Source organism: Aptenodytes forsteri, unplaced genomic scaffold (genome assembly GCF_000699145.1).
Source record: "Aptenodytes forsteri isolate BGI_AS27 unplaced genomic scaffold, ASM69914v1 Scaffold9, whole genome shotgun sequence".
NCBI classification, from domain to species: Eukaryota; Metazoa; Chordata; class Aves; order Sphenisciformes; family Spheniscidae; genus Aptenodytes; species Aptenodytes forsteri.
This window is the reverse complement of record NW_008796217.1, coordinates 1,602,799-1,628,019: the sequence shown is the minus strand read 5'-3', so window position 1 is coordinate 1,628,019 and position 25,221 is coordinate 1,602,799. Positions and strand designations below refer to the sequence as shown.

Here is a 25,221-nt window from a genome sequence, read left to right as displayed (position 1 = left end):
GGCACTTGAGCTAGTATCTTCTGTATTTAAATGGAGGTTTTGGTAGTAAAGGGCTCAAATGATGAAGAGCAGAAGAGCTCAGTGCTATGAGATAGGTGGTCCATGTGGTCTGAGTAAAAATCACTCCCAGAGCAAAGAATAAAGCAGTGAATATTACAGGTTGGAACAAAATTTTCAAAAATGCCTATTAATGTGTGTCTTAGTAAAAGGTATCCAGCTTGAAACATACCGAATGATCCTCATTTACCAAAGTTCATGCTCAGGACTGTCTCCTACTCAGCCCTCTATTCAGAAAGGATGACTTTTTTTTTCTTCCTTTCCTACTTTAGGAGGAATAATTTAAGACCCAGGAGATTTGGCCAGTGAAAGAAAACCCAGGGTCTGGAACTGTTTCTAGATTATTTGCAAGTCATCTGTACTTCATTGCTTTAAATAAACACAATGCATGTTTATTCTCCTAATACTTAATTCCTTATCTACTTTAAAATGTTTTCACATTCTGGAGAATCCTCACTTCTGTGTGCTAACATGCTTGATTACTTCATAAGCTGCAAATGAGGGGCAGAGTTGTGAACCCTCATAACATGATGCTGTCAAACTTAACAAAACATGCATAAGACCATTACCACATCAGACATTTGCTTTTAGTCAGGTCGTTTTAATCAATTTGACTTCACAGGGCAGCTAATTTATTACTTAGCTAAACAAGTATTTCCTCTACTTGTCATCAATTTAAGTAATTAAAATGGTAAACTTTGCTATATGGCATGAAATAAAGGCCCAAAGATAATTTGGAGAAGGTGGTTGATACAGCCTGATAGAATGAATGCAAAGTATTATTTAAATACTTTGGTACGCTTCAGTAGTTTTCAGAAATGTCATATTCCAATAGCTTTGCTGGTACTGATATAAACTGATTTTTATTTTTAGCATATCCCAGATTAAACAGCATTGTTCTGTTTCTTCTTCCTCAGTGTTAGTGGGTTCTCTTTTTCCTTTCTTTAAGCATAAAATGTTTTGCTTTTTTGCTTGATCGTTTGGGGGTAAGAGGATGTCAGAGAGCAAGAGTGGGGCAAGTGCTGCAATTTGTGCAGTTCTTCTGCCCTGGTCCTAAGTACCTCCTCAAGCCTGCAGTTCCTTTCATGTCACCACTGGGGGCGGGAAGAGAAGGGAAATGGATGCTGTAAAAGCTCAGAATTGCCTAATTCTTTTTCACCGACTCAGTTATACCTCCAAAATACCCTTTGTGAGACCGATTATATTTTCTAATTTTGCCCAAACAGTATGTATACTCTTCACATTTTAAACATTAATTTTGATATGTTTTGGTGTGGTTTGTAGTTTGAATAAATAATTTTTAAAAGTCTGTATAAACACTGATGATTAAGGGGAACGTTTTAGATGAGGTGTTTTTAGGGGGTTTTAAATTGAAATAATTTAGTAACTATTTTTGAAACAATGCTTGTTATCCATAAACTGCTCCTTTGAATACTGAATATTGGTATTCAGTATCTGTTGCAAGTGAAGAGGTAAATGAATATCTTATGACTTGAAATAAGGTACAGTGTTCATGTTCAACTGTGCTATGTTTTGTTTATTAAATACTGATTTAAAATTTATCAAAATTTTTGAGATTAGCATAGTCTTGCCACTTGCTTTCGTGGTAATGAATAGTCTCACTGTTAAAAGAACTCTATAAAGTTTGTTTTTATTTTGAACTTTTCATCTTCTAATTGAACATTCATTATAATCAGTTTATTATATGAAAATTTATTATTATCTTATTACAGATTACTTTTGTACAGTTCTGGTTATAGCTGTATACTTTTATATTCGTGTAATACATGTTTTTGCCGTGTTTTGCCCAACTCCGGTGCAGACATGACTGGTGCTTCATTGGCAGTTCAGCTAACGATAGAAGCATATCTCACTTGGACTTTTATCTTTGTCTTGTATTTCTAGATAGATAGATATGACTTTTGCATATTAATGGAAGATGAAATATGGCTGAGTTCAGGCTGTTGCCACTGACAGTCTGGTGAAGAAGTGGTTTTCATTTTGAATGTTTTAAATGTTATTTTTTTTAAGCATTCCGAACTCACAGGTTTTATATACAGGAAGAATGGCAATGCTGACACAGATTACTTTTGTACAGTTCTGGTTATAGCTGTATACTTTTATATTCGTGTAATACATTTTTGCCGTGTTTTGCCCAACTCCGGTGCAGACATGACTGGTGCTTCATTGCAGGGCAGCCTAACGATAGAAGCATATCTCACTTGGACTTTTATCTTTGTCTTGTATTTCTAGATAGATAGATATGACTAAATGTTATTTTTTTTAAGCATTTCAAACTCACAGGTTTTATATACAGGAAGAATGGCAATGCTGATGAAGGCACGACTGTGTAAGAAAGACTAATTTATGGCAAGAGGTGGTAGAAGTAATATCATGTGTTAGAGCAGCTAATACAGAAGGCAAAAAATTTGTAAACTCTCAGGTGCACAAACCTCCTCATGTCTAAAAAAGAAGCAGCAGACTTCAAAGCTAAGTACTCACTGAGAACAAGAAAAGTTCTCTGAATTAAAATGGGTATGTTAAATCAGGCTATCTAATACAACAAGTAGTTGATCCCTGCTGTGTAGAAAGAGGTTGTTAGTAAGGTAAATGTTAGTAAACATCAGTTAAGTTTCTCCTAATGGAAACAGGTTGGTATTTTATCACCCATGGAATATGGAGGAGGTCACGGGGAGAGAGGATGATGTGCTGTAAGCAAGTATCGCCATAGAGTCCCTTTAATATCCAGTGGAGTTCTGTGGTGGAGTCCATAAGCCTATCTTCTGAGGGATTTTTGGTCTCCGTTGAGAACCTGGGCTGACACGTCACAGATGTACTGACAAGCTGCCTTCACTGGAAGGCAGGCTGGTTTCACTCCACGTGCGTTGGTTGGTGAGGAGCAAACCTGTGATGCTGTCCTCGGTGCATGAGAGCTCCCCCTGCTCGCGTACTTAAGGAGAGTAGCCAGGAGTTTATATGCCTGTCTTTTCCTTGGGCTCACAGGTGGATTAGTGTCTCTTTTCATTCCCCTAAGTAGATAAATGTTTCATATGCAGCCTTAATTATTTTTTCATGTATATTAAAGGATAGTTGAACTCCTGGTGCTGGGAAGGGTGCCTGGTCTTCGGGTTTTTTAGCCCTTCATCTTTGGAGGGAAAAAAAAATAGTCACTTTTAGCTTTGACTGAGATGTTAGGGTTTAACTAGATAGCCAGCATCCACTCTTGCAGTCTAATAATTGAATTTCAGATTTTTATAACATTTTTATTGTTTCACATTGAGAATGTTTTTAAATTGCATCTTATTTAATATCAACAATATGTTATAGGCCATTAGAAATCAACCACAAACCTGTAAAGAATTAATCTGTCTCAGAGTAAGATTCCAAGTGTAATCATAATTGTTTAATAGTTCTCTTTGCTCTTTGTTAGAAGAGCTGAAGAGAACTTAAGTATAAAACTGTAAAGAAAATTGCTTGGACTAAGGAGTGACAAGACTAATAGGTAGTGATATTTTTTTTAACACTAATCAAATGTATCCGTAAACAAACACGAGTAACTGATTAAATCACTGTGCTAGTATCAAAAGTAAATCTATTCAGCTGTTTAAAACTGCTCTAACCGTCTGTAAAGTAAATTATGGCTCTATATGTTGTAAAGGCATGGCATTTGGGGAGTATTTAAAACAAGAGAAGGTGGATACAGAACAGAAGAATATAGAAGAACAAACTTACTAGAGCTAATTTCATATTGTGTTATGGATGTAAGACAATGTAAGTCTGAAGCATATTGTGTCTTAACTAAGTGGTGGCTGCTAAAACTACGAAGGCTGGTAAGGTCATTTTGTGCCTGGTTCTCAGTTTGAAAGGCACTCGGCGTTGTGCCTTGGTCAGATCGTGTAGCAATGTCTGAAGGACCATAAAAATAAAAAGTCAAATTCTGGCAGCACAGTTCGAAATAAGCTTGTAATTTTTGTGAAGACAAAATCAACGGATCAGTAGAAAGGTAATTACAATGATATAGTAAAGGGAACAAGAGCAGCAACTAAAATTCCAGCAGGAGAAAATTATAAATATCTCTTTCTGCAAAGTTGTTTTTTGTGGGTTGTTTTTTTTTTTTGTTAAAGCAAATTCTTTCAAGTTTTTCATTTATTTATTTAAGATATCAGGTAGTTATAAACATCTCTCTATATTATATAGCCATAAGACTGCAGGTAAACATTGAAATGTTATTTAAGTGGCTAGCAAGTTTATAAATGTTTTTCTCCAAGTTACCGTCCATGCATTTTTCATTATTATGGTTTATAAATTACATGGGAAACACATGGTGTGTACTTGCATTCGTAATATGCTTTGTTCAGCTAGTACAAAGAGTTGTTCGAGGCAATTCTGTGTTTTAGTGGTGTGTTTTATCATATGATTGTATGATTGTAAAAATTTGCAAAAGCAGGCAGTCCTACCTTCCCTCAGTTCCTGGCTCCTTCTTCCCAAGCGCTTCGGATGTTCTCTTCTATCTAAAAAGTAGTGAGAGATGATGGTGCGATCATTTCAGCACCACGCTAATGCAGGTGCCGGGGCAAATAAAGGACAAAACCCTCAGGGAATACAGCTGAGAGAGCATCCTTTTGAAACAGTCTGGGTGCATTGGTTTGAAGGAAATGCCTAACAGTGGCCCAACTAGCTTTGTTTATTATCTAGTATATTTTTTTTTCACAGAACTTAGTAGGAAAATGAAGCAGGTGAATAGTGTCTGAAACTAGAAAGTTCTTAAGAATCCCAGTCCCCCTTCATTTATTGACAGTAAACCAAAGTTACAAAGCATATATGGTCAGCGCTATGCCTTCTAAGAACCAAAAGAAAAGTGTAACTGAAGTGATTTCCAAACTGATAATATACCAGTCCTGAAAGTGTAGGTGCATACCGCTTTGTGTTTGTATATTTCTTTTTAAATACAATTTTCTTGGCATTAGAAAGTTCTGGTACTTGTAAACTAAGCAGCCACAGTAAGTGATATTTAAAACTCAGCTGGCAGTTGTAGGTAGCTACTTAGTGCGCTTGGGCAAATCAAACCTATTTGGCTGGTGTGGTTCTTTTGTGTTGCAAGTTAATAAATTGCTGTACAGTGACCAAAATGCAGTCTTGACAAATGTACTCTCGCACTGTTAATGCACTAGAAAGGTCATTTTTCCTTCTTACTGCTCTGACCATAACACCATCTGCTTTTCACCCTTTTATTGGCATCCTCTTATTCGTTGCAGCCAATATTAGCTTCCAACACTCCTCACATAAACTTCTAACACAGTTCTTGTTCACTTCCGTGATAGTGATGTGAATGCCATTCAGCAGCCTGTGATGATGAACCCGCGTCACCTCCTTCCTGGGTTTTCGGTTTTGTGCTTTCTCCCCTTTTGCCGTTCATTTTTGGAAGAACTTCTTTGTAAATATTCACTAGCTAGGCAATTATGTTTCTTCAAATGCTTCCTTAACACCATCTTTCTAGAAAGCTAATATAAATCTTGATAAAATGGAAATCAGCCATCATACCAGTCAGTATTATCTCATTCTCTCTTTTTGCATGTGTTTGCATCCCTCTCTCTGTTATCTTATACTTGACCTATGATTTCTGAAAAAGAAGTGGTTAAAAGGAAGTTTTTCTAGGATAAGAGGTCCTGAGTCCAGAAGAGTGATGATGATGGGTCTCACCTCAGCTTTGCTCTATAATCTTCATCATCCCCAAGGACTAGCATCAGTTCTTCCTAGAATCGGACTAAAAGATGAGTTGGGGAAGCTATAAAAAGGAAGGAAAGAGGCTCCTGCCCCACTTTACAGTCTGTCGAAAACATGCTTGGACTTTTACTGGCAGTATGATAGTTGGAGGTACTATAACAATTCTTTTGGACTCCAAATAATAAAACATTTGAATGGAAACACTATTGTTCTGTTATTAGACTTCTAATGGTGATGTTACGCCTGGAAAATAAGGAAAGGTTTTAAGCATTTTTGCTATTGACTTGTGCGATTGAAAAATAGCTAAAGAAACACTGAAGTGTTTGTTTCTCTGTTTTTTCCCTCCAGATAAATACGCCTCAGTTGGAATTTACTATTGCCAATATGTATCATTCTGTGTCTGAAACCAGTCACCCTTTGCAAACAGAGGAACAAGAAATAGGCATTGATCCCTTGCAGAGTTATTTGAACAAGCCAGGGGAAGGTGAGTTTTGTATTCCTGTGCTTTTTTGACTTTATACCTAGAAACCTTATATGTGTGTCACGATAACTGTACTTGTCATAATTTGTTTAATTCTCACAATGAAGCTGAACAGGGCAACTTAAAGAACATTTCACAGAGTATGTGTAGAACACTCTGACACTAATGAAAACCACGAAAAGTCAACTTTCAATTACAGACAGAAACATTAGCCAAATGTTTAATGCGCTGTCGTCCTTTTTTAATCATAAACCAAACACTGACTTCAGCATAAGAATAGTGAAATGCAGCATGGCTTTTTGTTACTTTCTCAAGCATGGGCTCTTACACTGCTTTGGTTTTAGGGATTTTTTCTGTTTTTTTTTTTTTTTAATTCTGCAGTAAAGTTCAGTGTGTTATTTTGGATGAGATTATGAAAATAAAAAGGCTGATTTTCCTTTTTTTTTGTTTGACTCAGCACCTATATTCTTATTTGAAAAAAAACCTGGAAGTTGAGATGAAATGAACAGGCTCTAAAGGTAGAAATTACTGTGTAACCTAAGGTAAATTAATTAAATGCAGTATTTGGAAGACTCTAATGAACAGTGAGAACAAACTGCTTGCATAATGCAATGCATGTCTGTGTTGCTTGTCTTTTCTACTTATTTGCTAGTAGTGACAGTATAGTTGGTTTGAAGAAAGTGATAAGCTTAATGAGAAAGCTCGTCCTTGTCATGAAAACATTCCTCAAGTACTCAGTTATACACAGTGGCACCTTAACTACCTGTAATTTTCCAGTCATTGAACACATAGAATCATAGAATCATTTAGGTTGGAAACGACCCTTAAGATCATTGAGTCCAACCATAAACCTAACACTGCCAAGTCCACCACTAAACCACGTCCATAAGTGCCACGTCCACACATCTTTTAAACACCTCCAGGGGTGGTGACTGAACCGCTTCCCTGGGCAGCCTGTTCCAATACTTGACAACCCTTTCGGTGAAGAAATTTTTCCTAATAAAAAATTTATTTTAAATTGCAGAGTTGAAACAACTTCGTCTCATTTCCTAAGTCCCTCACCCAGATCAACTTCTCTGTGTGGGTGTATCTGTCTGTAAATCTTCTTTTTACTAGTGCTTATTAAAAAAGCTAGTCAAGTTTTGCTTAGTCAGGTTTATTACTTCAGTTTATAAGAAGCTGATGTTTTGCTTTAAAATATATTGGTAAAACTTCATTGTCCCTTTGAGCTAATTTTTTTTCATTTTTTCTTCATTGGTTTATAAAGCTTTTTCAATGTTAGAAAATGAGAATGAACATCTAGGGGGAAGTATTTTAAAACCTGACGATTAAATGAAATAGCTTTTCTAGGTCAGTGTTCCTCCTCTATTATATTTGACATCTTAACGATATGGAGCCATTTTAGTTTGATAAACTAAATGCATTTTTTTACATATTTTTAGAAACTTGAAAATAATCTTTTGCGATAACCTAAAATAATAGCCATTTTCCAGAGGAAATATAGCTTGCTTCTAGTCTTCCTCAATCAAGAAAAAGATAAGCATTTTCTTCTGATTTTTTTCCTTTAAAAAATACTGGTAATTCTCTCAACCCTGTTTCAAGAAAAACCAAGATTTTTATCCTGTTAAAAAAACACTGTAAATTAATTTTACCCTTTATTGTGCCCAGAAGCGATTAGTTACCTTGACTGAAAAGGTTTCTCATTTTTATCCCAACCTTAACATTTCTATGACATACAAAGTTATTAGTATTGAATTGATGTTTAAAAGTGCCATTAATTCATTTACCCCAAATGTTCATTAACAATGTAAATGTATGCTGATGTTCTATGAGACAAGGAAGTGACTAATGACTCTTCACACTAACAACACTTAAAATGAATAGAAACTTTAGATAGCTAATCTTGAAGTAATCAAGACCCTCATTCAGCTTGGCATCTCTGTATGCTCTAAAACAGCTGTCAACTGTTAAAAATATATACACAACACACACATACGCACATGCGAAGATAAAGATATGTAAATACATGGTTCCCCAAGTCATAAAGGTTACCAACTATGGTACATTTTTTATGTTCTATCTATGTAAATATTTTATATAAAGCATCCATTTCATCTTCATAGGTTTTTTTACTGTGAAACACATACTGCATTTTAATTGGAAACTTTATCTATACAAAGTAAGTCTTTGAAGTTTTAATATTTCATTTTAGAAACAGCATATGCTTAGATGGTGTTAGGTTTCTGGGCATCAAAGTATACAGTTGTTCCCATCCATGTAGTCTGTCCGTCATTGTCTTCACAGAAGTATTTCAAGACAAGGTTTTTCAACTCGGCCCCAAGTTTCAGGCATGATACAGAATCACTTGGTGAAAAGCTGTATCTTCAAGTCCTTTGTATCATGTCTCATAGGAATTTGCAAGAGAGGTGGTCCATCAGTCGGAGATGTTCTATGCAATATTGTGGAATATCAGGACATCTGAATTGTTTTTTGAAGCTCTGCTGAATGCTTAAAGTATTACCTTGGAGGCAGAGTGATAGAAGTCTTCACTGAGATGAGGTGATAAAAATAAAGCACGTCACTGATAAGGATGCTGAAAATAAATATTTAATCATAGAGCTAGTCAGATTTGTTAATCTACATGAAGTATTGTATTTTTAGTATGTGCAACTGATACCAAAACTTGATAGAGAACCAGGAGATGTCATGTCCAGCTGGAGTTTTGAAATTCTCCCACAAGGCATTTTCATAAAATGAAAGAAATTTCAGAAATACATGGATTGCTGTTAAGTATAGCTGGTTGGAAAACTGCATGCATAGACTACTTTTTGTTCATTTGCTGTCAGCTTGGAAGAATATATTGGATGGGATTCCAGTAATACATTGATTGAGTCTAGTAGTACTCAGTGCTTTTATTAAAATCTTAGTGAAGGTACAAAGAGAAAACACGGTTTGGAAAGAAATTTCAGAAATACATGGATTGCTGTTAAGTATAGCTGGTTGGAAAACTGCATGCATAGACTACTTTTTGTTCATTTGCTGTCAGCTTGGAAGAATATATTGGATGGGATTCCAGTAATACATTGATTGAGTCTAGTAGTACTCAGTGCTTTTATTAAAATCTTAGTGAAGGTACAGAGAGAAAACACGGTTTATTTGGGACAGGGCTGTTAGCACAATGGAGGGCAGACATACAATTCAGAGTATTCTTGAGATTTTGGAGAAGTGGCCTGAGAAGAATAAGACATGGTTCACTAGGAACAGCTGCGAGGTTTAATGTTGCAAATGCTAGGCAGGAGACAATTATCTAGCTGAACAAATAAAAGTAGAGCATAACAGATGAGGTAAGTGTCACTTGGAGAAAGATCTGGGCGTTCATAGCACTCCAAATTTTGTGTAACTGAGGAACTTTGAATATTGAGTTATGATGAGTCATAAGAATGTGCTTGTTTGCAAGTTTACAAAATTCAGGATAGGCTGTTAACTAATTGACAGTCAAGATCTTTTTTCTATCCCTTTAAAATATTCCAAAAAAACAGATAAGAGTATTTCAGTCTTTTTCTGATGGTTGATTTGGCTTATGTTATTTTCCTTGTGTCTGATTTTTTTTCAAGATAGAAAAATGTGCATTGCGTATATGCACTCATATGCTTTTTTAAATAGCATTTTTAATAGTTGGTAAGAAATTTGTGGTAGGGATTCTCACTTTTGCAATCTGATACTTCAAATGTAAGATTTTAGTTCTTTTAAGAAATTTTAATTTTGGGTTATATATTTTGAATCTGGTTGTATTTTAATTTACATGCATATATGTATATGTGCATTGTTATTTTTTCTTTTGACTACAGTAAGTTGATGGTATCTTGCTAGATTTTCTGTTCTAAAAATCTTCATGATATTGTTCATTTTCTTCTAACAATATTTTTGAATGATTCCCTCTGAAATAGGGATCTTTTTCAGAGAAACTGATGAACCTTAGCTTTTTTTGTCTCCAGCAGAGACTTTATAAACCCTGAATATATGAAGAGAAATTTCAGAAGCTTTGCTCTTCTGCCTTCTCACTGTGTATTACATCTGACAAACTATTTTGTTCATTTCCGAATGCTTGAGGTTTATATTACATTGAAACAGGATAACTAGGTTAACTGTTTCTGAGCTGCTATAAATTTTTACTCTAAGTTATAGCGTTCACGACATTCTGACACAAGTTTTAAAGAGCATAGTAGGTAGTATTCCCATTTCATTGATGTAATGAGAAAGTTGATCCTCTAAGGACAGTCTGGAACAATGCATTTAATACTCTTCAATTTAATTTGCTCAGTATCACAATTAATACAATTAAGGTCACTTGAAATGAAACTATTAACAAATTGGGTAATTTACTTTAACAATGTCAGTGTGTTCTCACAATTACATTTGCTTTAATTAGTGTACAAGCTATTATTTAATAGCATACTTCACATAGAAAAATGTAATGTGTTCTTTGTTCTTAATAGAAGAAAAGGGGAAACCTTTAATGGGTCTGAGTGTTTTGGATTTGGAGTTTGGGGGGGTATATTTCATATCTAGAGGCAACAGTTGGTGGTGAGGACAGAGAAGTCTGATGTAGCTGGAAGGACAAAGGTAACTACTGGAGTGTGTGACTGAAATGAATCCAGTTGAGATAGATCGGTTGCCCACCTCATACTTACCATTGCATCCCTCCTGATTCTCAAGGCTGCCATGAAAAAATACGAGAGATGGTAAGAGAACATTCATATTTCCATTTTGACCCTATTCTGTGTGTTTCCATTGCTCGTCTTTGGAGAATTTTGCCATTCTGGTATTAACCTCATAACCCTCATCACTAGAAAGTATTACCATGTAGAACTATACCTTACATGTAGTTTTTGATACCTGGTTTATATCAGTGTTATACAGAAAACATGTAGAAAACAGAGGGGAATGAATTAATAAAGTAAATACCATCTTCTCTGGACCTAACAGGACCCATGTGCTATCAAATAATTTCCCCAAATCTTAAGTGTAATTCACATGGGACTATTTTGGCCTTGGGTACATCCTTTCACATTCATTCCAGGGTTAAGTGAATTTTTGCTGTCAGAAAATTGTATTATCTCCTAATCGGTCAGTAACTATTCAGTGTTTTGAGTTGGGGTTTTTTGCCCTTACAACCCCCTTCAGTGAGGAAGACAATGCTAATGCAGATTGCCCTGTATGTCATTTATCTGTCTCTGTTTTTAGACATCATTTCCGTGATTACATTTAAAAGAAACAACCATAGTGGTCTAGACTTGTCTCTGGGAGAAGTACATTCCTAGGTAAAAGCAATTGAGAATGCAAATGCAGTGAGTTCTTGAAGCCTTATTACTTTCATATGAAATATTTTTCGGTAGTGTATTGTATGACGTCATGTGTGTCATGTAATGTGTGTTCTTTCATCTTCTCTCCAGGGAGGAACATGTACAGGAAGTATAGCATTGTGTTTTTAAGAGTGCTTTTAAATATGCATGCTACTTTGTGTTTTCATTAAAAAGACAAGATTGAAACAGAGAACCTCTTTGCATTATACTGGGAGCAGGAGATGCTGAGGGTTGTGATCGTTCGTAACGCCTTTGGGATTTCATGCGATGGTTTGCACCAGGCCCTGAGAATGCCGTGTCCTTCACTGGCGAGTTTCACCCTTCAGGCAGAAAGCTTCAGTGTGCCCCACCAGCACATTTGTTGCTAGTGGTCCTCGTTCAAAACCCTTGTGCTTCTCCTCCTGGGCTTGGCTTTTCCATTAAAGGCACAGGTATGCTAGAGGAGAAAGAGCTGTCTTCAGTCTGGTTCTCTTCGTATTGGATGAATAAAAGCAAGAATGGCTTTTACATCTTCAAACACCATATCCTAACATAACAAGCATTTTAATATTCATTTATTAATAACAACTACGGTTTAGCTTGCTTTTAATTGAGCAGCAACAGGGTTGTAGTGACAAAGGCTATTGAGCTAACTCAGCCTGTCACTAGCTCCTTCCCTACAAGTCTTCATTTTCTCTTCTCTTTTCTGTGTTAGAAATACGTTGTTATTAAGAGATCAGTTAACAGAGAAGCTATGCACGTTTAAAAATACATGTATTTATTATAAAGTTAGTTGAAAATAGCCAGCATGCAGTACATTTTTTCCTTTAAAGACTGTATGTGTACAGGTGTTGACATGCCCTTAGAAATTTGCCAGTTGTGGGCCCTTTGGTTTCAGTGCCTTGCAGCAAATTCGTATTTAGAAACTGCAGGAGTATTTTAAATGACTTCAGCTGTGGGAGTGAATGTGAGTAGCTGACACAGTCTTGTGGGTTACCGGCTTCCAGGGTTGGATTTTCCTCTCTAGAATTGGTAGCTCCAGTTTTTTTGGTGGCTTCATGTGGGTTGCACATTACATTAATTCCAGTTTGGAGGTTATATTGTGGCATGGGTAACTGGCACAAACATCATGTAGGGAAATTGCCTTCGGTGGTTGATAAGGCAGATATTAGAGAAGACCTTTTGGACAGCAATGTCTGTTGATCTAAAAGAAATCTAAAATGTTAATTTTGAAAGTTCTACTCTAAATCCGTGTATGAAAATAAAACCATTCTCACTAGTGACATTGGCACACTACCTTGGTTCAGTCATCTCAGCTGGGAGTTTCCCATTCTTTCCAGAAACAGCCCTGCCTGAATACTGGAATAAATCACTTGTCAGCCTCATGTCATTCTTCTAACAACTCCTTGTGACCCTACTTTGGGAAGAGCTGATGTCAGCGTTTCTTTTTCTTTTCCTAGCTTTTTCCAAATCCAGGTTAAAGCTCAACTAGTTGGCTCTCATCTCACTTCCTAGATACCTGTAGTATAATGCATGTGGTATAAAAGGAAATTATGCAAGTTGAATGTAAAAGAAAGATTTACTATTTTTGTTTTTACTAAATTTTACATGTTTAGAAGAGCTTAAAAAACCAAGCAGAAATTTCCATTTTAACTATAGTAACCTACTGAATAACAAAATTAAAACAGAATAATCTTTTTTAATACGACCTCTGTAAATGTAATTAAGAGTATGTTAAAACTAGCTCATTATTAGAAGTTATACAGAAGCTAACAATGAGAATGGAATCATTCTTTGAATATTTTTCTCAGACTTGATACAAAAATATAATATGAAGGTTACTACCTGTAGACACCTCACATATTAAGTGTTTCCAGGCAATGATCAAATTATGTTAAATGGCTATATCTCCTCCATATGGAAAAGGCAGATTCTGTTAATTTAAAAAAGTTGAACTGTACAAGTTTGATTGTACTTCTGTGTGTATATAATAAAAGACTAGTAAATCAGAATTCTAGCTGAGGCCAGCATGATTGGTACAGGATAATAATTAAATGTTTGAGTTCACTTCTGTCCGGACGTACAGAAGATTGTAATTTACAAAGCAGTCTGTGAATTGTGTGCAGCTAGCTGATGTTACAGACCTCTGTATCTGAGATTAAATGTATGTTAAAACATTTTGGAAGAGTTTAACTGCCACAGATTTGATTGTATTAGAAATTGATTGCTCTATATAACAAATATGTCAGCACAGACAGGATCTTTCCTGTCTTTCATATATGTGAACATTTATAAAGATCTGGAATTCCTTATTTTAAAAAGGGAAGGGTTCAACCTACTTTCACTTAAATGCCAAGTGATACTGCAAAGCTTCAATTTTGGGCTTCTGATTGACTGATAAGCCCTATTCTTTAGCCTCCTTGGGTACCCTTGTCCTTGTCCTCTTTGGATGTGCAAAACTAAGAAGTGTGGAAGGGAACGAAATAAAGTACCATCATACTTATTTTAAGTGGTAAGAAATTATCTGGTAAGATCTGTATTATTTATTGACAATCTGGCCTTTTAACAAAGAAAAATAGGCCTATGCTTAGGTTGCCACTGCTACAACCGAAACAGCTGATACTTTAATGAACAACATACTGAGGGCCATCCAGGACATAAGGCAAATTAAGCAGGTTACAAACTGCGTATCTTCTGTTTAGGTATAGGAGATCTCCCCAGCTCTGACAATTAGCTCCACTGATCAGGCAAGCAGACAGACAGAAACAGAAGGAGGCCATTTGTATCAATTTGAGGAACAGAACTACTAATGAAGTAAAATATCCATACCAGGTAGTTTCACCTCCGCTTTGGAACAGATATTTCTAACTGCTGGTTTCAGCTTCGCAATAGCGAATAAATAAATAAATATGCGCTGCTTAAAAAAAGCTTATTTTCTGTTGTTTACAAATCGAGAGCAAAGGAATAATAATACTTCTAACCTAGAGGGTTTTTTAAAAAGGAGAAAACATTTTCTGGACATACAAGCAAATATGAATCTTGGTAACCTGACAGCTTTGTTTAAACGTTGAATTTGAGTTTCCTTTCATGAAAATCTTTTCAAAGTACAGCAATTCAGCTGTGAAAACCTGAATACATTAATGATGACAAAGAACCTCTGGAATGAGCCAACATTTGTTTTTGTTCTTTTACAACGTTTCCTGATGAATTGCACATACAAAAGTGTTGCAGGTTATTTTAATTTTCTTTTCTTACTTTGATAATAAATGTCTCCACTGTTTACCTTTTTGGTTAAGGTACCTTATTATTACTAATCAGCTTTAATTATTTATAGCAAAATGACTGCGAAAGATGTTTCTTTGATGTTGAAAAAGTCAGGAACCTGATCCTGATCCTATTAAAATTAATGGCTAGGTTCCAATTGACTGTAAAGGTAACAAGCCTGAGTGCCCTTATTGTCTAAGGGAAGCAGTAATTTAACCCAAGGTACTGGATTGTGGTTAGTTACTTGGACTTCCTCAGTTTTGGGAGTGTTCAGATTTCAAGCATTTGGTGTCAAGATCTGGCCACGCCGAGGCAGAGTGCATATGACTGACTTTTAAAAGTCCTGGTCTTCATTTTGCTCATAAGGCACACAATCATTGAAAAAAGGCTAAATATACAGGATAATGGGAGAGCACCTTTATCTCTAAACAAAATTGAGTGCTAAAACGGGGGGAGTGGGAGAAATGTGCATAGCCTTTCTGCTTTTGTCTGTCTTTCTCCATAGTCAACAAAACAGCAAACTAACCCAAGTCTAAACAATACTGGATAAGGAACACCATGTTTCAAATGCATGTATGTGAGCTTATGTTTAAACCTTCTTTTGTATAAGTGAACTATTGCTGGATTTTGTTTCTAAATATATTAAGCTTGAGATTTATATGGATGTACATATACACACACACACGCTCTATGACAAGATTGAACACTTCTGTCAGATCTGGAATATCTTTTAGTTATTCATTAGTATCCCTGTTCAGCTTTTTCATCATGTCAGATGTTTAGATCACTGCATCAGTAATCACGTGACTATAATGTTTCAACTGCAGTACAAATGACACCAAAGGATATAGCAAATTAGATTTATTTTCACTGTTTGTGACAATCACACAAGCTTATGACGCATTTTGTGCTCCATGGCTTGATCTGTTTAAAAAGGGTAGCGGGACTTGGGACGTTTGTTTCGCATCTGTGCGCTTACCTCATCCTGTTAGAAGGTGTCATATACCAAAGAAGCTATGAAACTAATTTTTGTAACTGCCATAGGAAGAATAACTAGACTATATGTTCTCATGCAAAAAGAAATTTGAAGCAGGTGAAATGGTATGCCTAGTTCATACAAGAAGCCTGTAGCAGGGCCAGGAACTGAACCCAGATCGTTCAAGGTCCGGGACGTTGCCTCGGTGACAATGCCGTCCTTCAGCTCTTGCTTTCTTTCAGCCAATTTTTGTGAGGCAGGTAGCTATTTCACTAAATAAGGAGTAACTTTGGTACATGTCAGAACACACACACAACCTTTTCATGTTTTATATACAAACTTAAAATAAATAAACACTTGTCAGCTTAGAAATTTCAACTAAAAGTATTTTTAGTAATGGAAATGAAGAAATTTTAGAAGGCACAGATCTTTGTCACCTTTTCAGCATTATGAGTAATCAAATAAAGTTAAAATGTTTTGAATATGTTAAACTATTCCCTAAACTTTGGTAAATGGTGGCTTAGTAAAGATATATATGAGTGTTACTATTAAAACATGATTTGGCCACAAGTTTAAGGAATGCTACTCCAGCTTAATGAAATAGTTATCAAAGTTGATTTGTCTGTGCTTGTTCATTTAACTATTTTGTATCTCAGCATTGACAGCTCCTGTCTTAAGAAGAGGGAAAATACTAAAACTTCTTAAGAGATTTTTTTAAAGTAAGCAGTACCTACTGCTTTTACTGTTTCCTTATGTTATTAGATACTGGGGGCATTAGCTGGCTTGACATATTGCTTGATATACCTTGCGAATCAGTGACTACAGTGGTACCTTCATGTTTACCCTGCAGCTACTATTGAGGTAAATGGAATACCTGTCTCTTTGATATTTCATGGAAAGTAGGTGGGAAGGTTAAAAATCAAATTTAATGTAAGTAAACTATAATGGCCCCTTAAAAAAAAAAAAATAAAAAAAAAATCCCACCCTGCTCTAATTTTCTTCTGTTAAATACCTTAATCCTGTACAAACAGCTGGCAGTTAAATGCTTCTGCTTGGATACTAGAGTGATAAACAATAATACATAAACTCTGGGATAGGAAGACTGCACTCAAATTTTTGAACAAATCCCATTCAGTTTAGTGCAACTGGGACCATGTAACCAAAATATTAGCAAGTAGTCTGTATGATAAATTTCCCCACTAAAATTTTGATAGCCCGTTACAAATTATTATTCTTGATCATCTTAGAAGTTAAAAGGCACAAACTTCATCCAGATAAAGCTTTTATGGTGGTAAAAATTCTTTTCTTCTGAGAAATTGGATTTGTAATGGAATCAATGATTTAACCTTAGGAAAAATGAACTGTATAGTGATCAGTACTAAGTGCAATTGAAGGGATAGAGTTCTCATGTAATACATGTGAAAATATGTTTTCAATGATGTGAAAATGTTTGAGTTTCATTATAGTGGGGTACATTTTCTATATGTTAGTTGTAATATCTGGAGATACCATTGTTGGTTTTGTTTACCTTTCATTTGAAATATTTAAAGGGTGGAGCAACGGAACATAAATACATCCATTAGTGGGCATTTCTACTTTGCACTCAGATGAATTCTCATCAAATTTGATTTGCTGACTGGTGGTCAGAACAGATGTTATCTTAATGGAAGAGAGAAGCATGGTGAGCCACAGGGCCACCTCCAAACTTCTGTGACCAAATATTGGTTCATTCTCTATTGAAGTATGAAAGCAAATACTCCTTTGCAAAAGTGTACAAAGCTCCATTCTGAATTATCACAGCTAGGTGGCCACAACATTATCGGCTACACTAGCTGACTGGTGGTCAGAACAGATGTTATCTTAATGGAAGAGAGAAGCATGGTGAGCCACAGGGCCACCTCCAAACTTCTGTGACCAAATATTGGTTCATTCTCTATTGAAGTATGAAAGCAAATACTCCTTTGCAAAAGTGTACAAAGCTCCATTCTGAATTATCACAGCTAGGTGGCCACAACATTATCGGCTACACTAAGAATGAGATTTTATAGCCAGAAAAAGTGTAGCATTAATTGTTGCTATTCTTAAAAAAACAAAAACAAAAACAAAAACAAAAAAACCCCAAACCCTGGCAGATGAGTTTGTTTTGCTTATTTGAATTTGAAAAAAAGAAAGGATGTAAATTAGAGCTTATACTGTGGAAGACTCTAGCTCTGTTTTGGGGTTCTTGTGACTATAACCAGTGAAAACTTCTGTTTTAAAAGTTCTGGAATTAAAATAGACATTTTTCTGCAGGATTATATTTAATGTATTTTATAAATTTATATTTATGATGAACACATGACAGTTTTAGTTGTGGCATTTACATGAACTAAAGTTACACCCTTATAACTGTGCTGTTAGAATAACTACTTGTTCAAGTGAAGATTATGATTTTTTTTTTTAAGAAGCTGGGTTGTAACATACTTCTATCAGAAGCAAATTTCTGATTTGGAAAAATATCATGTAAACCCTGTATTAAATGTTCCTTAGCTTTTTTTAAAAAAATAGCATATAAAGCCTGTATTAAATGGTCTGTGGCTCTTTCTCGTATATTTAATTTTTGCAGGAAAAAAAGATTTTTTTGGTAAAAGCAGCTGTAAATGAAAACCACAGGTTTAATTCTGGACATGAAAAAACTGCTGCAGATTTTTCATCTTGGAATTAATATGATATTTATGATACTACAACTCCTCTAGATATTGCAAATTTAGGAAGATACTTGCAGGTTTTCTGTGATTTCAAAGACACTTATTCATATCTGTCAGCTTCAATTTGAGATTCCTATGGAAAAATGAGCCTGCATTTGGTATCTGGCATTTGCATTACTTGGCTAAAGACAGTTTTCTTTTTTTGCATATTACGCTGTTCCTTGCTAAAGCTGTAGCTCAGAGCAGCAACTCTGAAACTTTTGAACATACTTAAGTGGATTTTTTAATCCATACATAAAGATGAATTTAAATTGAACATTATATTAACTGCGACAATCTCTCAAATACAAAAGTCAAATACTTCTGATTTTTGTGAAGCTGAAATCAATTGTCAATTGATAGTTACTTTTGGTATAACAAAATGATAATTGCATTAAAACAATACTGAATCTTAAGATAGGAAGTGGTGACGTCTGAAAATCATGTAGTAATTTATGTGTACAGTGGTAATCTGTTAGCCTAGCATAAGGGGCCACTTCCACTATGGATCCTACAGCGTGGGTGCTTACTATAATGAAACCAAGTCTTTGCTGCAAGAGAATAAAATAACCAGTTACTTTATTGGTTTGATTCCTTCATGCTATAATCGCATTAGGAAAACAGGCATGATTACTGAGAAATTTTATTAATCAGATTTTTTAAAGGCAATTTAAACCTTTAAAGATTACTTGAGGTGTTGGAAGAGTGGCATGGGTCTTTGTGAAAGGAGCAGAATTGTGTAAGGACATGTTCAGCCGCCTGCCCGTGCCCCTTCTGGCTTGCCACCTAGATAGCCATTGATGGGCTCAATCCAAGCCACCACAGTGAAGTTTGTACACCTTGTAATTATTCCCCTGCTTAGGTCTGTTCTTTGACCATCAAGTGATTTTCTGTTTATAAATTGACACCATTTTGCATCAAAGGTGATGAGTTGGTTTTGGGACTTTTAACTGACTTTAGTAGGTCTCATTTACCAGTTGCTCCTCAGTCTGTATCTGGTTTCACTTTTGATGAAGTTAAGGCAAAGCACAATTTGAGGGCTTTGGATTTGGTCTGGTTTTTTTCCTTTTACAAACCATATGTCAGTGCTCCAAAGGCCTGTCTTGTGGCTGGTTAAAACAAAATAAAAACACCTATAAACGGTCCCACTCTGAGAAATATGTACTAATTTCAGGCAAAAATTCTTTTCATTTGGTGTTTACGAATTGCACTTTTAAAACTTTGCCTAGAGGTAGGGAGGAGTGTTTCAAAAATAAGATGTTCAAGTAAAATGACTACAAAAGCATGTAATCTTCCATTTTAGTGTATTTCTTCTTCTGAATAAGTTATGCTCTAATAAAAATTAAAGAGCAAGTTGCATTTCGAAGATCAGGTCATCGTAATTCATTGACATTAGGCCACATAACTGAATAATGTCTTACTTCAGTGAAATACATCAAATGAGATCAACAATTATGACTCATAAACATGCCTCGCAGGCATAAAACAGCAGGGAATTAGCATGTGAGGCTGATAAATATGCATGTAAATAAGCTCCCAAAGGAATAACATGGGTTTGATTGATAGGTTTAGAATTGGAACATATGTAAACCCCTTTATTCCTCATTCTGGTGTAGCTAAGTAAAGATGCGTTTTACTTGTTAAAAGTTTCAATAACTTTGTAAATCTTAATGCCACATCTGCTTTTGTGTGTGCAGGCACGTGTGGGTGTCACTTGAGAGATTGATTGAATTGTCTGCAGGGTAGATGCCCTCACACTAAGATTGTAGTGTTTGCGTATGTATATTGGAGCAGTTATGCATGTGCATGCACATGTAAACGTATTTGGCACTGCATATTAGGTGGTGTTGAGCAAAAGAGTATTCTGGGGTTTGTTTTACTCAGAATTTACAGATTTTAAAGTTTGCTTTGTAAGTGGAAAACTGAGTTGTGAGTTTTGGTATATGTGCCGGTATATTTATTTTTGCAAATACATTCTGCATTGAAGGTAATTACTATTTATATTACAGAAAGTCCCACAAGTGCTACTACATTTAAGAGTCTGGCAGTGATTCTTTATAAACTTCCATTTTTGTTGGCTTCTTACAGCTTGAGCTCTTATCTACAACTTCAAAGTACCTATCACAGCAGTATCTTTATGTTGATCAGCAGAAGTGTTTATGCTGTGCAGAGATTTACATCCGTATTGTTAGAAAAGTATATAACATACTTTGTGTTTATAAAACATTAATACTTTGCTTTGCCAGATACAGACCAATTGGTTGCCATTGTCATGTGGCCTGGTGTACATCTGCTTTATTACCATTCCCTGCTATTAGGCAATAGAAACTTTTCCAACTGATGCACACTTACTGATGTTGCATCACGCTGTAATTATGCTAAAGTCATTTTAGACCAGTGGCAGGCAAGATGCAAAAACATTTTCAATAGTATGAAGTGTGTATTGACTGTAGATTTTAGTTATGTGTGGTTTATAGCTAAAATAGTCATTCTGAGAAATTGGAGATGGGGCTGGTATCAGAGATCACAGTTGTTCACATGTGAAAACCTCAATTCTGTAATACCTGCCTTTCGCTTAGAGATACCTTTCTGTGGAAATAAAGCTTGAGCAAAGTGACTTCCATCTGTTTAGATTTATAGGGTAGCAGAGAATATATTTTCCAGTTAAGATCAGTAAATTCAGGAGCTACTGCTTAGTTCTGAAAGTCGGCTCTTTTTGCTGCTTAAAAATAAATAAATAAACTTGTAGCACTTAGAGACATCAGCATCAAATCTCACATGGGTTCTCATGAGGCAATTTATAGCTACCTTGTATAATTTGTATAGAAATGTTAAGTTGATCCCTGCTCCAACAGCATTAACTGCTTAACCCAGAACGTAACAGCCTGTGACACCAAGAAAAAGCAAGCCCTGTATACAGACTAGGGGAGGGGATTTTGTGTAACAGAGCTGAATAAGCAGATTGCTATCAGGAACTCTGATGGACCATGTTTCTAGCTGCATAGCACTGTCCTTTTTCACAGAGGATGCCTAGATATCTCTTGAGCCAACAGAAATAGAAAATAAACCACTTTTTTTTTTTCCCCCCTAACAATGTGCCCTTTTTACAGTCAGGGCCTTGACAGGCTGTCACTCAGTTTCCACTCCCCACAAGGAATGTCCTTGAATGGCCCAAGAGAAGCCAGAAAATTGTTGCTAAGTATTTTTTTCATTCACCTCTAGAATTTTCCACATTTTCTCCAACATGTGTGAAGCCACTGGGAAATATGGTTAAATGAGTTAAGCAGACATCACCCATCTGTGCATCTCAGGGAAAATAAAAACAGTGCTGTCCCTCCGAAAGCTTTCTTGGTACATAACCAAAATCAGAACAACCACACTCTAAAGCTAAACCTAGGCAAGGCTCTTGCAGGAAGAAAAGGAGGAGCACTTTGGGCCCCAGTCTTGCTGGTGCGTGGCCTTTGCAGAACATAAGGTGGTCCTAGCACCTGTGCTCCTCCGAAATGCCTGATGGCTACTGCACACCTGAGAAGACATGACTGCACATCATATCTGCTTCAGACAGTGTTAAAAACCTGGCATTCAGCCCCAGCTCTGAATTTCAGTCCCCTCACAAGCCAAAATGGTCACGTTGCAGCCTCTTCCTTGTTTGTATAAATGTTTTATAATTCTAGATAGACGGCATCGCAAGAACCCTACTTTAGCTCAAGTCTTGATTCACCCTTTAATATTGTTCATTGCCGCTCTTTCTACTACTCAAATGATTTGTAATTTGTATCTCTCAAACGGTTCCCACTTGGATTTCTCATGCACTGAAAAGTCAGATGCCTGACATTACTGTGTAAAGTTAAGTGCTTGGGGTTAATGAATGGCATTAAATTTTATGAGGTCATGTCCAGTAGATGTTAAAAGAAGCTTAAGGGAACTTTATCACTGATAGAAATTAACAGTTGGCACGAAAGAATGCCTGAGGGAGTTCAGTTCTAAGCAAAAATAAAATTGGTGGTTATAAAAACTAAAATATAGAGTCATTGTGATTAATGTAAACATTTTTGTTAGGTAATTGGTTACGTGTTGCAGTAAAAGAAATGAGACCTCACAGTTTGAAAGGAAAGAATATTATTGTATTTAAAAAGCAATTAATGTTTCTAGTCAAATAAAAAAAATCTACCTCACGTACAATATTTGCATTCTTTCAGTAAACATATAACCTTTGGGGCTAGATTTATCAAATAGTCAAGTCTCCACTTATTTACATTAGTTTTTTCTTTGGGCAAAATGTGTTTCCCCTAGTGGAGTACGTTATTTTGTTTCATTAAACCTTTATTTCTACTCGCATGCATTGCTTGTATTACAGACCAAATGAGTAAATTCTGTGTACTTCTCATCTAAGGTTTGTGTTTTGGGGTGACTGATGGATGGCATGAAAATTCTGTTTCAAAAAGAAAATGGCTACGTTAACTTATGGATAGATCTGTTTTGCATAATTATGTGGGGAACTATTCAGTAATTACACTAGTATTCACACGCTGTAATTTTCGTCGTCTTTATTCACTGTCATTTCAATGAGAGGAAACAGAAAACTTGTTCAGACATATATATTCTTTCTTGCTCTGTCTTATGACCTGCAGTCACAGCATATAGTACTTTTTCAAATAATGCCTGTGCTCGAGTAAGACGGCTATTGTCTTGAATTTCACTCCCACAGTGTATGTGTAAATTCTGCACCCATACTTCCAAGTCTCTAATACCACGCTATGGATATGCCTAAATGACCTTGTGCAGACCCGTTCCTTTCACATCACTTGAGGTCTGTGCCGTCTGGACGTAGTGTTGGAGGTAACAGTGTCATGCCTGCTGAGAATGCAGATCTCTAGTATGGAAGGGTCAAAGTTTCTGGATCAGAGCTTTTTCTCCTCTCCAGTTGGACAGAGAGGTACCATACCTGTCATACAGCATAGTCATGGCCATGTCCAAAATTTGGAAGGTGAAATCAGAAGAAAAGTGAAAATATTTTAGAATTAGTAGTCCCTCAGGACTGTTCTGTTGCTCTCCAGATGATTATTTTTGTGGTTTAATATGAAACATGCCTTTTCACATTTTCCTTAGGTAGTACTTGGTCAAAAAATCCAGAGTCAAAAAGCTGATGCTCTCTGATGCTGGGTGACATTTTTGTCTTGCACTCAGACTGTTTTCTTCTTGGCTAAAAGATACTGCACATTTCATATCTTAGAGAATTGGGGTAACTGTCTAGAAAAATTGACTACTACTTAACATTTACCCTATTATTGTGTGAACTGAATCATCAACCTTTTAGAAAACTTAAATGTAATTGTTGTCTGCAAGAAAAATGTAGTCATAGTTGTCTAATTTGCATTTTTCAAATCTCATATTTCTTATGTCTCCAAGTGCTTCATACTTGCATCCTTAGTTCCCTTCTGAAGTGCCACCAGGGATTGACACTACTCATCCTCCTCACAGGAAGGCAAGGGTGGAGAACAGAAATCTGTCCCGCGATGGATTACATACTTCTTCACAGAAATGTTTTGTGGAGAGTTTCTTTCTCTGTATCTACAACAGAGCGACCATTTTTCGACAAACTACCTTGCACTGTAGTAAATAGTTTTGTCATTCTGGCTGTCAATTTGATATATTGTTATATTCTGATGTAGCTGTGGACTTTCATCTCTTAGACATCTAGAGTTTACTGCTAATGCGTATATACCTTTCCCCTTCAAATTTTTCTAGATCCATCATTCACAACATGCATCTGCTTTTGCACCAGCAAAGTACACAGTTGGTGCTCTCCAAATTAACTAAGGGTTGATTTAAAAGAATTTTGATTAAAATCTAGTGTTTTCATCATGCTTTGGCATATTTTGATTTGGCAGTTTAAAAGCTCTAGCTCAGTACTAGCGAGGCAGCTTTTAAGCTCAGGTGTCCCTTTCTGGTGCAGGTTCCTTCTGTACAGTTAATTTTATTAGGATAAGGGCTGTTCCATTGGCAGCAGGAAGGTCCCTTTCAGGGTTGAGTATTTGAGTCTGTGTGACAGTGTTGGTTGTCTTCAGGTTGTTGGGGTTTTTCCCAGACCGTCTTGCTCAAGTTTGCCAGGTACTGGTGCTATCATAAGGTGAAGGTATGCTAACATGATTTTTTTTGTTGTTTTAACAGTGCACTTGTGAATTGTCTTACCTCTAGATTCTGCTACTGATGGAATGTCTTTAAGTTTTACTCAGATAACTTTAAACTTTACCCAGAGACTAAGTTGCTTTTTCAAAATCATTCACATAATAGATTTGTTAAGGAATGAAAAAATGTGCTTTCTGTTGTGTTATGAATGATGGATAAAGGAAGTAAAAATCATACGCACTTCTAATATGTTGTGTTCATAGTTTAATAAACCATTGGTTATCCCTCTACTTTTTTTTGGTGTATGTAATGCTGCTAAAATGTGTTACATAGTTACATTATTAAAAATGTGTCTTTTCAATAGATAGAAGGAGTATCCTATTTCTAACTAATTTAACAGATTATCCTGCAGTTTATGTTGATAAAAATCCAAAGTAGCCTGTCAGATCTACAGGTCTGACTGCTTCCAGCAGTGCTAAAAGGAGCTGTGGTAGGGGAGGAGGAGGCTGCAGCTGGAAGGAG

General features: G+C 36.0%; 1 protein-coding gene across 3 annotated transcripts in view; it reads left to right on the top strand.

Annotated features, from left to right (window-relative positions):
• TBC1D5 (TBC1 domain family member 5) overlaps positions 1–25,221 on the top strand; it is a 310,363-nt gene that overhangs the window by 101,450 nt on the left and 183,692 nt on the right. For all 3 annotated transcript variants that reach the window (XM_009288595.2, XM_009288593.2, XM_009288594.2), the window contains one exon: positions 6,130–6,265. In XM_009288595.2, coding sequence (XP_009286870.1) covers positions 6,166–6,265 — 100 coding nt within the window. In that variant the 5' untranslated portion in view covers positions 6,130–6,165. The remainder of the gene's footprint in view (positions 1–6,129; positions 6,266–25,221) is intronic.